This window comes from Schistocerca serialis, chromosome 8 (assembly GCF_023864345.2).
Source record: "Schistocerca serialis cubense isolate TAMUIC-IGC-003099 chromosome 8, iqSchSeri2.2, whole genome shotgun sequence".
NCBI lineage: Eukaryota > Metazoa > Arthropoda > Insecta > Orthoptera > Acrididae > Schistocerca > Schistocerca serialis.
In genome coordinates this window covers 482300293-482313123 of record NC_064645.1, presented here as the reverse complement: position 1 = coordinate 482313123, position 12831 = coordinate 482300293, and the positions used below count along the sequence as shown (strand labels likewise).

The window sequence follows — 12831 nt, the reverse complement described above, 5'->3', positions numbered from 1 at the left end:
GAAGTCTGACCTTTCACGTGTCACCTGCCAGTCAGCAATCCGATGAGAGTGGCCTTCTCACGCTCCTTCTTCCGCACGGTCTCGATATTCCGTGCTCGCCATGTGCTCTTACGCAGCTTAATTGGCCGGCTGCCCACGTATCGCCCTGCGGAACATAAAATGTGTTCTTTAGATAATTGCAATCCAACTTCAGTAGTTTCCGAATGACAAGAAATCAATAAGCATTTTTTAAAGCATAACCTACTGCTTACAAAAACAGCATTTTAAAACAAGTTTAATAAATTATAATTCTCGCTTTTTTTAGTTTATTTTTTGAAGGAATTCGTGGGAATTTGGAAATTACCTGGAGCTGCTGCTACACACAACAGTTCACTTTCCATAGCAAAACTTCTCGACAAAGTGGCATTCATAACACTAGTTGAAAATGCTTGGCAAATCGTTCATATGTGGCGCGGTTGGGGCGAGCAATCAGTTACAGACAATATAGCATACGATGCTTCACTGCGATCCGTCACCCATGATGGGGGCTCTTTAAGAACTATGAGTACTTGTTGATCTTTGTTACTGTGAAACACAGCCTTTCAATTGGAAGCTCTGTGCTATTATGAACGACCTACAGAATTCAATGAACAAATGAGGACACATTATTCTGTTAGTGTCAAACAGCAGAACTTTTAATGTAATCTGCTTGCCACTGCATATGACCTGCACCTTTGAACCTTGCTAAAGGAAGTACTCAATAAGGTGTCCAATCAACGTAAGGCACGCTTCTGCAAAACGTCTTAGGGAATCGCGTGCTCACTGAAAAACTGATGGTTGTTCACCAATGCGCTGACAGGTATTGGAGGCGCATTCCTGTAGTGTTTGCACATCATTTAGGATGCTTGCATCATCCAAGCATAAGAACAGCATATCATCTCTGCCATTTCCTGTGGGGAATAATAGGTCTCCATTTTGGTGGCAAGTGCAAGGACAAAACTACAATGTAAAAGTATTTCACGTAATTATCAAAAAACTAGCTGGTTCCATTAGAACTACGGAAATACGGAAGCGTCCGATCTAACCCGTCGGCTTTGACCCATGACGTCACAAATATAGCGGAAACGACAATTCCAATATGGCGGATATAGAAACGTTGCATACGTATCACAAAGAGGAAAACACATAGAAAAACAACACACACAAAGGTTTCACAAGAACAATCTGCTAACATTGATAGCAAACAAAGATAATAATAAACAAGTGGTACTCAAGGCCAGGCAGGGGGGGCTGCGCCCCCCCCCCCTCCCCCCCGCCAAAAAAAAACTCCCAACCTAACCTCGTATTCAGGGCTACGCTACAGATCAATGTGTAGGTCAATCAAAAGATAAAAAAAAGAAACAAATAAAAAAAAAGAAAAAAACAATATTGATTCATTAGACATAACGAGTAGCGACAAAACTCCGCGCCGTAATGACGTCACACATCACAACACCCTTACGTCACGGGTCAAAGCCGACGCGTGAGATCGGATGTTTCTGTTGACCCAGAACTAGTGCACGCACTGCACCTACCCAGAACTGTGAATATGATTTACAGTAATAACACTAATAAATGTTTACTGCATTGTGAATCCAAAGACAATAGCAGAACAATGTGTCGTCATTTGTTTACAGCATTCTGTAGGTCGTTCGTAATAGCAAAGAGCTCACAGCAGAAGAGATGTGTTTCAGAGTAAAGAGTGTGTGTGTTGGGGTTTATGGGCGCTCAACATCGAGGTCATCAGCGCCCTTCAGAGTAAAGAAAGCAAGTGCTCATAGCTCTTAAGGTATGCATTTTAGAATCCATGTTTACTGGACATTTTTGTATTATTCTGATCCATGACACCGCCTCTGAAAACACAGAATATTCTTTTACTAACATCTTTTATAAATCGTTAACAGTAGCGCTCCTATCACACATCAGTGACGAATGCCATACGCTACCTTTGTTTGGATAAAGAGTCAAACTGTAGAGGTGGACGCCGTAAGCTGGGGAACATTCACTTTCTAGGGAGGGCAAAAAGTACTGGGGAATTTAGCGCAGAACCTCTTGCGGCGAGGCTTCTATTAAGTTAATCCATTAAGCACGTGCAGAGGCTGGATGGCTGGCGTGTTCCACGAATCTGCGCCTCTGGGAAGACAGTCCACGCTTATTTTAGGCAGTGAGCCTCTGGCTTTTCATAAAATCTCTCAGACGGCAATGGAAAGACGAAAGTTACGCTAAACGCGCTCCTGCCGAAGTTGGGCGTAATCCATCAAGTGTTCGATCGAATTAAGCCAGAGAGAACGAAGTTGACAGCCACACCGTGCGGTGCCGCGCAGAAAGGGCCCCCAACAATGCCTGCACACTACGGAAGGAAAAAGAAATCAGCACATGACTTTCCTTATAAATTTCTCAGGGTCGAAAACCAAGAAGGACACGCGAAAATAAAACGCACGATTGTAGCTTTTTGCAGAATATTTATCTGTTTTTGTTCTGAGGAGTGCTCCTCTTCGGCAACTGAGGGCAAACCGCGTAGTCGGTATTACATCGTCTCGCCACAATTTACACATTGTGAACTCACCAAGAGATGGCTGCATGGCTGTCAACCGAAATATCGTGGCACGATCCTGACGCACCCGGCTGCAAGGAGGGGACCTCACGAAATACTCATTACGCCTAGAAAATTTCAGAAATCACAATTTTGAATCTGTTTCCCAGTCGGAAAAATTGCGTTCATTTTAAAAACATTTACATACCTCCTGCCCTAACTACATTTAAGAACAGATTCCTGAGGCTTAAAAGACATTACAGAGACCTTAATTTCTCCGTGTTCATAGGGATTGAGCTCCGCGGCAGTGGATTAAATTGCTTGAAGAAACATTACATGTCTTCAGAAAGTGACGAGTTAATTTATAGCAAAACATACACTGAAGAGCCAAATAAACTGGTACACCTGCCTAATATCATGTACGGCCCCCGCGAGCACGCAGAAGTGCCGCAACACGACGTGGCATGACCTCGACTAATGTCTGAAATAGTGCTGGAGGTAACACTACGAATCCTGCAGGGCTGTCCATAAATCCGTAAAAGTACGAGGGGTTCAGATCTCCTCCGAACAGCACGTTGCAAGGCATCTCAGATATGCTCAATAATATTCACGCCTGAGGAGTCTGGTAGCCAGCGGAAGTGTTTAAACTCAGAAGAGTGTTCCTGGAGCCACTCTGTAGCATTGTCCTGCTAGAATTGCCCAAGTCCATCGCAATGGTCAATGGACGTGAATGGATGCAGGTGTTCAGACAGGAAGCATACGTACATGTCATCCGTCAGAGTCGTATCTAGACGTATCAGGGATCCCACATCACTACCGAGCGAGGTGGCGCAGTGGTTAGCACACTGGACTCGCATTCGGGAGGACGACGGTTCAATTCCGTCTCCAGCCATCCTGATTTAGGTTTTCCGTGATTTCCCTAAATCGTTTCAGGCAAATGCCGGGATGGTTCCTTTGAAAGGGCACGGCCGATTTCCTTCCCCATCCTTCCCTAACCCGGGCTTGTGCTCCGTCTCTAATGACCTCGTTCTCGACGGTACGTTAAAAAACACTAACCTAACCTAACCTAACCCACATCACTCCAACTGCACACGCCCCACACCGTTACAGAGCCTCCACCAGCTTGAACAGTCCCCAGCTGACATGCTTGGTCCATGGATTCATGAGGTTGTCCCCATACCCATACATGTCTATCCGCTCGATACAATTTCAAACGAGACTCGTCCTACCAGGCAACATGTTTCCAGTCATCAACAGTCCAATGTCGATGTTGACGGGCCTAGGCGAGGTGTAAAGCTTTATGTAGTGCATTCATCAAGGGTACACGAGTAGGCCCTCGGCTCCGAAAGCGCATGTCGATGATGTTTCGTTGAATGGTTCGCACGCTGACACTTGCTGATGGCCCAGAACTGAAATCTGCAGTAATTTGCGGAAGGGTTGCACTTCTGTCACATTGAAAGAGTCTCTTCAGTCGCCGTTGGTCCCGTTCCTGCAGGATCTTTTTTCGGCCGCAGCGTTGTTGGTGATTTGATGTTTTACTGGATTCCTGATATTCACGGTACACTCGTGAAATGGTCGTATGGGAAAATCCGCACTTCATAGCTATCTCCGAGATGCTGTGTCCCATCGCTCGAGTGCCAACTATAACACCACGTTCAAATTCACTTAAATCTTTATAAACTGCCATTGTAGCAGCAGTAACCGATCTAACAACTACGCCAGACACTTGCTTTCTAATTTAGGCGTTTCCCACAGCAGCGCCGAATTCTGCCTGTTTACATATCTCTGTGTTTGAATACACATGCCTATACCAGTCTCTTAGGCGCTTCACTATATAAATGAATTACGTCAGCGGAAAGTTGTGAAAGCCCAAAGCGCGCCTTGGAATATATAAAATTTTATACAACTGCTGGTTGGTGTATTTCTTCAATTAACTACAGCTGTCTATAGGATAACTGAATTTGGGGTCTTTTACGTGGTAGATACTTTAAAGCTATTTTCTATCGCACCGGAGAGCGGACTGCTGCAGTGGATGCCTGCAGACAGTACAACGTCGTAACTTCGGCGCTTAAACGTCAAGTGCCAAGTAGTTTAACCTGGACTTACGGGTTACCGGCCGCAAACGTCGCCTGCAACTGGCTGTGGTAGCCAGCCCCTTCAGTAGCAGAGCAACACGGCAACGGGCGAATAGGACAAGCGGAGTCACCAAGTTCGTTATCGGACTGATCGTCGACGTGGTAGCTGCTCTGTAAGCAGCTAGCTGTCAGCCACTTTGTTATTCCGATCCAGGCTGGGCAAAGGCGACGAATGACGCCGAAGAAGTCCGACGAAAACGGAGCCGCAGGGACAGAGCTGACGCCTTGCACCGCAAGGCAGCCTATCCGGCCCCTGCGTCGCCAGCCCAGCAATGAGACACAAGTTGCATACAGTCACAGAAGCCTCCAATTCGTTCTCTCTTCCCAGCAGTATTTATTAATGCGAGGAGTGTTTGGGAATCATGTGTGAAGACGTCATATTTTCTCCCGCGAGAAAAGTGGACGAAACGGAATAGAAAAGTGAAACACGTCCTTACAATGGAAACTACCACGATTAGTAAATCTGATACAAAATTATACTGGACGAAGAAACCGTGTCTCTATGCCGTCAAAATTGGATCTTTAATAGCATGACCGGTACAAATTGTTCACGTATGGATCTCGCCTGATTCTGCAGAAGTCGTATTTTCTATGACTAAACGGAGGGGGACAATATTTTTTGTTACTAGTAACAGCCTTGGGAGAGCCAGGCGAAACAAACCTCTACCATTCAGTGAACAAGATGTATGAGACAGGCGAAATACCCTCAGACTTCAAGAAGAATATAATAATTCCAATCCCAAAGAAAGCATGTGTTGATGGATGTGAAAATTACCGAACTATCAGTTTAATAAGCCACGGCTGCAAAATACTAACACAATTCCTTACAGACGAATGGAAAAACTGGTAGAAGCCGACCTTGGGGAGGATCAGTTTGGATTCCGCAGAAATGTTGGAACACGTGAGGCAATACTGACCCTACGACTTATCTTAGAAAATAGATTAAGGAAAGGCAAACCTACGTTTCTAGCATTTGTAGACTTAGAGAATGCTTTTGACAATGTTAACTGGAATACTCTCTTTCAAATTCTGAAGGTGGCAGGGGTAAAATACAGAGAGCGAAAGGCTATTTACAATTTGTACAGAAACCAGATGGCAGTTGTAAAAGTCGAGGGGCATGAAAGGGAAGCAGTGGTTGTGAAGGGAGTGAGTTGTTATTCAATCTGTATATTGAGCAAGCAGTAAAGGAAACAAAAGAAAAATACGGAGTAGGTATTAAAATCCATGGAGAAGAAATAAAAACTTTGAGGTTCGCCGATGACATTGTAATTCTGTCAGAGACCCCAAAGGACCTGGAAGAGCAGCAGAACAGAATGGACAGTGTCTTGAAAGGAGGATATAAGATGAACATCAACAAAAGCAAACGAGGATAATGGAATGTTGTCGAATTAAATCGGGTGGTGCTGCCGGAATTAGATTAGGAAATGAGACACTTAAAGTGGTAAAGGAGTTTTGCTATTTGGGGAGCAAAATACAAAATAACTGATGATGGTCGAAGTAGAGAGGATATAAAATGTAGTCTGGCAATGGCAAGGAAAGCGTTTCTGAAGAAGAGAAATTTGTTAACATCGAGTTTAGATTTAAATGTCAGGAAGTCGTTTCTGAAAGTATTTATGTGGAGTGTAGCCATGTATGGAAGTGAAACGTGGACGATAAATAGTTTGGACAAGAAGAGAATAGAAGCTTTCGAATTCTGGTGCTACAGAAGAATGCTGAAGATTATATGGGTAGATCACATAACTAATGAGGAGGTATTGAATAGGATTGGGGAGAAGTTTGTGGCACAGCTTGACTAGAAGAAGGGATCGGTTGGTAGGACATGTTCTGAGGCACCAAGGGATCACGAATTTAGTATTGGAGGGCAGCGTGGAGGGTAAAAATCGTAGAGGGAGACCAAGGGATGAGTACACTAAACAGATTCAGAAGGATGTAGGTTGCAGTAGGCACTGGGAGATGAAGAAACTTGCACAGGATAGAGTAGCTTGGAGAGCTGCATCAAACCAGTCTCTGGACTGAAGACCACAACAACAACAACAACACCTACAGAAATGCCTGTATACAAATATATTGCTGAATAGTTTGGCTTTCACCAAGCTATTCTTTATGTAGTCGATTTACAAGTCGACAATGTCCTAATACACTGACAAGCCACAACATCATGACCACTCTGCACAGTGACGTTGGAAGCCGCCTGGTGACGCTGCGAGCACGTGATGCGGTACCAAAAGCATGAGCTGCAAATGGGGAAATCCACTGAGATAAGCAACTTTGACAATGGGCAGATTATTATTACGCAGAGCCTGTGAACGAGTATCTCGAAAGCGGCGAAGTTGGTCGAACGTTCACGTACTACTGTCGTGAGCATTTACGGAAAGAGGTAGGAAGAGGCCGGCCGAAGTGGCCGTGCGGTTAAAGGCGCTGCAGTCCGGAACCGCGAGACCGCTACGGTCGCAGGTTCGAATCCTGCCTCGGGCATGGATGTTTGTGATGTCCTTAGGTTAGTTAGGTTTAACTAGTTCTACGTTCTAGGGGACTAATGACCTCAGCAGTTGAGTCCCATAGTGCTCAGAGCCATTTTTGAAGGTAGGAAGACACTGAAACTCCCACTAGGGGCTAAATGGTTGGACGTCCACGACTCTTCACAGAACTTGGGGTTCGGAGGTTTGTCTGATCTGTAAAATAGGACAGATTGTGGTCTGTGGCATCTCTGCCGCAAGAGCACAATGCTGGTGCATGCACAAGTGTTTCGGAGCATATCGTTCATCGTACATTGTTGAATATGGAGCTCTGCAGCAAACCACTCCCAAGTGTTCAGATGTTGACCCAATAACATCGCCAACTACGGCTGCAGCGAGCACGGGACCATCGGAATACGACTGTCGACCAATGGAAATTTGTTGGTCCTTCGTGTGAGTCTCATTTTTGCTACACTAGGTCGACGGTCGTCTCCACGAACACCGTCATCGAGGTGAACGACTTCTCGAAACGTGCAGCGCGCCATGAACGCAGGCTGGCGGGACATTATCCTGCGCTTGTATGGGACCTGTGGTAGTGATCGAAGACACGCTGACAGCTGCGAACCACCTGCGTCCCTTCATGCTTCACGTCTTATAGCCGATGGCGATGTAATCTTTCAGCAGTATAATTGATAGTGTTTCTGAGACATAACAGTGCTACAGTGGTTTGAGCAGCATTATAGTGAACTCGCACTGATGTCTCGGCGACCAAATTCGAATGATGCAATGGTACCCACCTGGGTCGCTATCGGGCGTCACCATTGCGTACAAAAATCAGCAGGCCTTTATTTACGCGAACTGCATAACCTGTGCTTAGATATCTAATGCCACATACCTCCTCAACCCTACCAACAAACTGTCTGATTCCTGATACGCATGATCTGTGAAGTACCTCGTTCCAAAGACGGGCAAACAAACCATTTATGTTTTGGCTGTACGTACTGACTCGATGAGTGCCCTATAGTCTCTTAAGAGGGCAGTCGGAGGAAAACTGTAAATCCCTTGGTACACGACTTACTGAGAAGTCTCAACAGAGCGATGGAATTGCATTTACTGATACATGTGCAGTGGATACAGAGACATTCGTAACCTCTTGAAATGAGGAGTACAATGACATAAGGCTCGATTGTGTTAGCATCGATACTTTTGCGAAAATTATTCGGGAAATGTGCTGACACAGAAAGGCAAGGCAGCCAGAATCCGCTGTTGAGGTAACTCACCGCTAAGTGGCGCTCTCATGCCAGGTTCCGTCGTTACACAGCAAGGTCTGCAGGAGGAATGGCCAACGTTGACGGATACGACAGGAACGATCAATCGAAACAAAAAAAAAGCTAGAAAACATGATCTTTAAAATGCATGCCCTAAAATGCATCCCTGATACTGCGAAACAAATCTCTTCTAGTAGAAGTTCTTTGCTTTCCGTATTTTGAGAGGTGTCAGTAAGGGCCAAAACAAGAAAAAAATGTCCGGTAAGCATGGTCTCTAAGATGCATACCTTAAGAGCTATGAGTATTTGTTCAGTAGAAGTAAAGCGTTTCACGGTAGCGATGACGGACAAGTGGTCATCGCTCTTAAGGCATGCATTTTAAAGCCCACGTTTAGCGGACTTTTTGCTTCGATCAATCGCTCCTGCCATATCTCTGAATACCGACCACTCCTCCCGGGATACCCCGTATACAACAAGACGGTGGGCCCACGCATTAGGCGTCTACAGGGAGGCACGTCCTTGTCCTCACTCATGCCTCCCCCCCCTCCCCCCAGGAATCTCGAGTACAGATTCCTTATTAACCACAGAGCCCTCGTATACTTCCCGAAATAGTTTCTCGCGATCCCGCAACATCTCTCGTTTGCCCAGCTGTAGGATTAAGTGGCTGTTCTCAGTCAAACAATACTGTGCGTTTAGCAACTGCTGTATAACTTACGCTTGTTCGCAGGCCGCCCTCCCCCGCCCCAACGGATAAATTTCCTAAATTTTTGTGCTTGCCCTTGGCTGCGCTACTGACGTAAAACTTGTTCCATCTTTATCATAATACACTCCTGGAAATGGAAAAAAGAACACATTGACACCGGTGTGTCAGACCCACCATACTTGCTCCGGACACTGCGAGAGGGCTGTACAAGCAATGATCACACGCACGGCACAGCGGACACACCAGGAACCGCGGTGTTGGCCGTCGAATGGCGCTAGCTGCGCAGCATTTGTGCACCGCCGCCGTCAGTGTCAGCCAGTTTGCCGTGGCATACGGAGCTCCATCGCAGTCTTTAACACTGGTAGCATGCCGCGACAGCGTGGACGTGAACCGTATGTGCAGTTGACGGACTTTGAGCGAGGGCGTATAGTGGGCATGCGGGAGGCCGGGTGGACGTACCGCCGAATTGCTCAACACGTGGGGCGTCAGGTCTCCACACTACATCGATGTTGTCGCCAGTGGTCGGCGGAAGGTGCACGTGCCCGTCGACCTGGGACCGGACCGCAGCGACGCACGGATGCACGCCAAGACCGTAGGATCCTACGCAGTGCCGTAGGGGACCGCACCGCCACTTCCCAGCAAATTAGGGACACTGTTGCTCCTGGGGTATCGGCGAGGACCATTCGCAACCGTCTCCATGAAGCTGGGCTACGGTCCCGCACACCGTTAGGCCGTCTTCCGCTCACGCCCCAACATCGTGCAGCCCGCCTCCAGTGGTGTCGCGACAGGCGTGAATGGAGGGACGAATGGAGACGTGTCGTCTTCAGCGATGAGATTCGCTTCTGCCTTGGTGCCAATGATGGTCGTATGCGTGTTTGGCGCCGTGGAGGTGAGCGCCACAGTCAGGACTGCATACGACCGAGGCACACAGGGCCAACACCCGGCATCATGGTGTGGGGAGCGATCTCCTACACTGGCCGTACACCACTGGTGATCGTCGAGGGGACACTGAATAGCGCACGGTACATCCAAACCGTCATCGAACCCATCGTTCTACCATTCCTAGACCGGCAAGGGAACTTGCTGTTCCAACAGGACAATGCACGTCCGCATGTATCCCGTGCCACCCAACGTGCTCTAGAAGGTGTAAGTCAACTACCCTGGCCAGCAAGATCTCCGGATCTGTCCCCCATTGAGCATGTTTGGGACTGGATGAAGCGTCGTCTCACGCGGTCTGCACGTCCAGCACGAACGCTGGTCCAACTGAGGCGCCAGGTGGAAATGGCATGGCAAGCCGTTCCACAGGACTACATCCAGCATCTCTACGATCGTTTCCATGGGAGAATAGCAGCCTGCATTGCTGCGAAAGGTGGATATACACTGTACTAGTGCCGACATTGTGCATGCTCTGTTGGCTGTGTCTATGTGCCTGTGGTTCTGTCAGTGTGATCATGTGATGTATCTGACCCCAGGAATGTGTCAATAAAGTTTCCCCTTCCTGGGACAATGAATTCACGGTGTTCTTATTTCAATTTCCAGGAGTGTAGAAATGCAACATCAGCTATGGAACTATATATGCTAACTTCTAGTATATGACAAGACTCTTTGGAAAACTATTTCAAACGTGTATTCATACTCATGTTAAAGTGGCCACCTTTATTGAATACGAGTAAACAGTCAGAAAGCTTGATACAACAACGGACCATAGCCACGTGGCTCTGTTTACTCCGCAACAGCAGATTCCGACCGCCCTGTCTTTCAATTGTAGCACATTTCTCGGATATTATCTGCAAAAAGCTCCAGCGTCAGCACGGACAAGCGTTATGACACTTTACTCGTCTCTTCGAATGTTTACGGATGTTAAAATACATATTGTTCTATTAAAGGGAAAAAAAACATACCCGCTTCAAAACTTCGGTTGATACAAGAGTTAAAAGTATTACCCATACAACAAAGTTACCTGTCTACAGTCATTTTCCGAAACTTTTCTCCGATTTCTTAAACCGTTTACGAAATAAAAAGGGAACAACTCGTAACTTATTCACTCTGCACGTACGTATAATTAAACTTTATATTAACAACTGCGTCTTTTGCCGTATCTGTGTAGTCAAACTAACTTATTTTTTGGTCTCATTATCTGACATAATTGTTCGCTTATCATCTTCTTTCTTCGTTTCGGCGAACTATGGACAGCGTCAATTCTTCTGTCTCGTTTTCCGAGGTTTCACTATCGCGCAATGCTCTTGCATTCGTTTCCGGTGTTGTTATTTTGTCTCTTCGGTTTATGCTTTCCCGGTCATCGGCTGCAGCTTTTCCTGGAAACCTTTGTGTGTTCGAAGTTTTTGCTTAAGCGGATTACGCTGCTGGATCTCTTTAGGAGAAATTTCCAGTTCTCGTAGACCAAAGTTCAGATCGTGTGAACTACGAGGGATCGACAAAAATGCGGGAACACCGCGATAAATGCATGCTTGAACATGTCTGCAGATGCTAGCCAGGCTAACAGGCTCCGCTTTTGTATCTGACCACGGACACCAACTGTGCAGCGTCCACTTTGAAAGTGTCAGTCGTAGTCAGAACGGTGTTCGGTGTGGTTGTGAGTGTGTTATGCCGGAGCTAAGTGAATTTGAACATGGACATGTTGTTGGTCTCGTATGGTGTGTGCTTGCGTAATCAAGGGAGCCGAAATGTTTCTTGTTTCAAGGCGCGCCGTATCTAAGATTTATAATTCGTGCAGGAAACGCGGCGGAAAAACATCATCCGCTACGTCACACCGCGGACAAAAGTGTGTATTGACTGATCGAGACGGACGATCACTGAAGACGATTATGGCGAAAAATAAGAGGGCGACAGCTGCAAAAATCACTGCAGAACTGAATCTCGCACTCGCGAACTCTGCCAGCATCTAAACAACGCGAAGGGAGTTGCATAAGAAAGGAATGGCAAGGCAAGATGGAATTCCAAAACCACTCATCAATCATGCAAATGCCTGTAACAGAAAAACATGGAGCCGAAGCCATAAAACCTGGACCCTGGAGCAACGTAAGGAAGTTATTTGGTCAGATGAGACAGTTTGCACACTGATTCCAACTTCTGGCCGAGTTGAAGTCCCACGAGTGAAACATGGTGTGGGTTCGGTGACGATTTGGGCATCCATATCGCGGTACTCCATGGACCCTACGGTTACTCTGCAAGGTCGCATTATTGCCAAAGATTACGTGATCATTTTGGCTGATGAGATTCATCGCATGGTACAATGTTTGTTTCTCATTGGTGGTGATGTGTTCCATGCAGAGAGGGCCCCTATTCACGCAGCTCGCATCGTCCAAGAGCGGTTTTGTGAGAACGAGGATGAATCGAGGACCATTTCAACAAAACTCAAGCCTTTTTATTTCCTTCAAAATGTATTTTTTAACGGATTCTGGCACTTTAATAAGAGCCTCACACAACGGCTAACAGAAAATACGACAAAAGCGAACGTTGTAAAAGGCGCCTGAATACAGCAAATGTTCACAAAACTCGACTTCTCCATTCCTAAGATTCCACGAAATTCAAATAATCCTTCTTTTATATTTTATGCTTGAAACTTTGAACATAAAACTCAAAAGTTAAATTTAATTGTCTTTACACTCGCATGTGTTTACTGTTGGACAATCACACAACGTCCTGCAAGATAAACCTAATGGGTGCTAAGCGACTGTTACACAACAATGAATAATGGT

General features: G+C 46.2%; 1 protein-coding gene across 1 annotated transcript in view; it reads right to left on the bottom strand.

The window, feature by feature from the left end:
• LOC126416444 (RNA-binding protein 42-like) overlaps positions 1–12831 on the bottom strand; it is a 351434-nt gene that overhangs the window by 21913 nt on the left and 316690 nt on the right. The window contains exon 6 of the mRNA XM_050084170.1: positions 11–145. Within this exon, the coding sequence (XP_049940127.1) occupies positions 21–145 (125 nt within the window). The 3' untranslated portion in view covers positions 11–20. The remainder of the gene's footprint in view (positions 1–10; positions 146–12831) is intronic.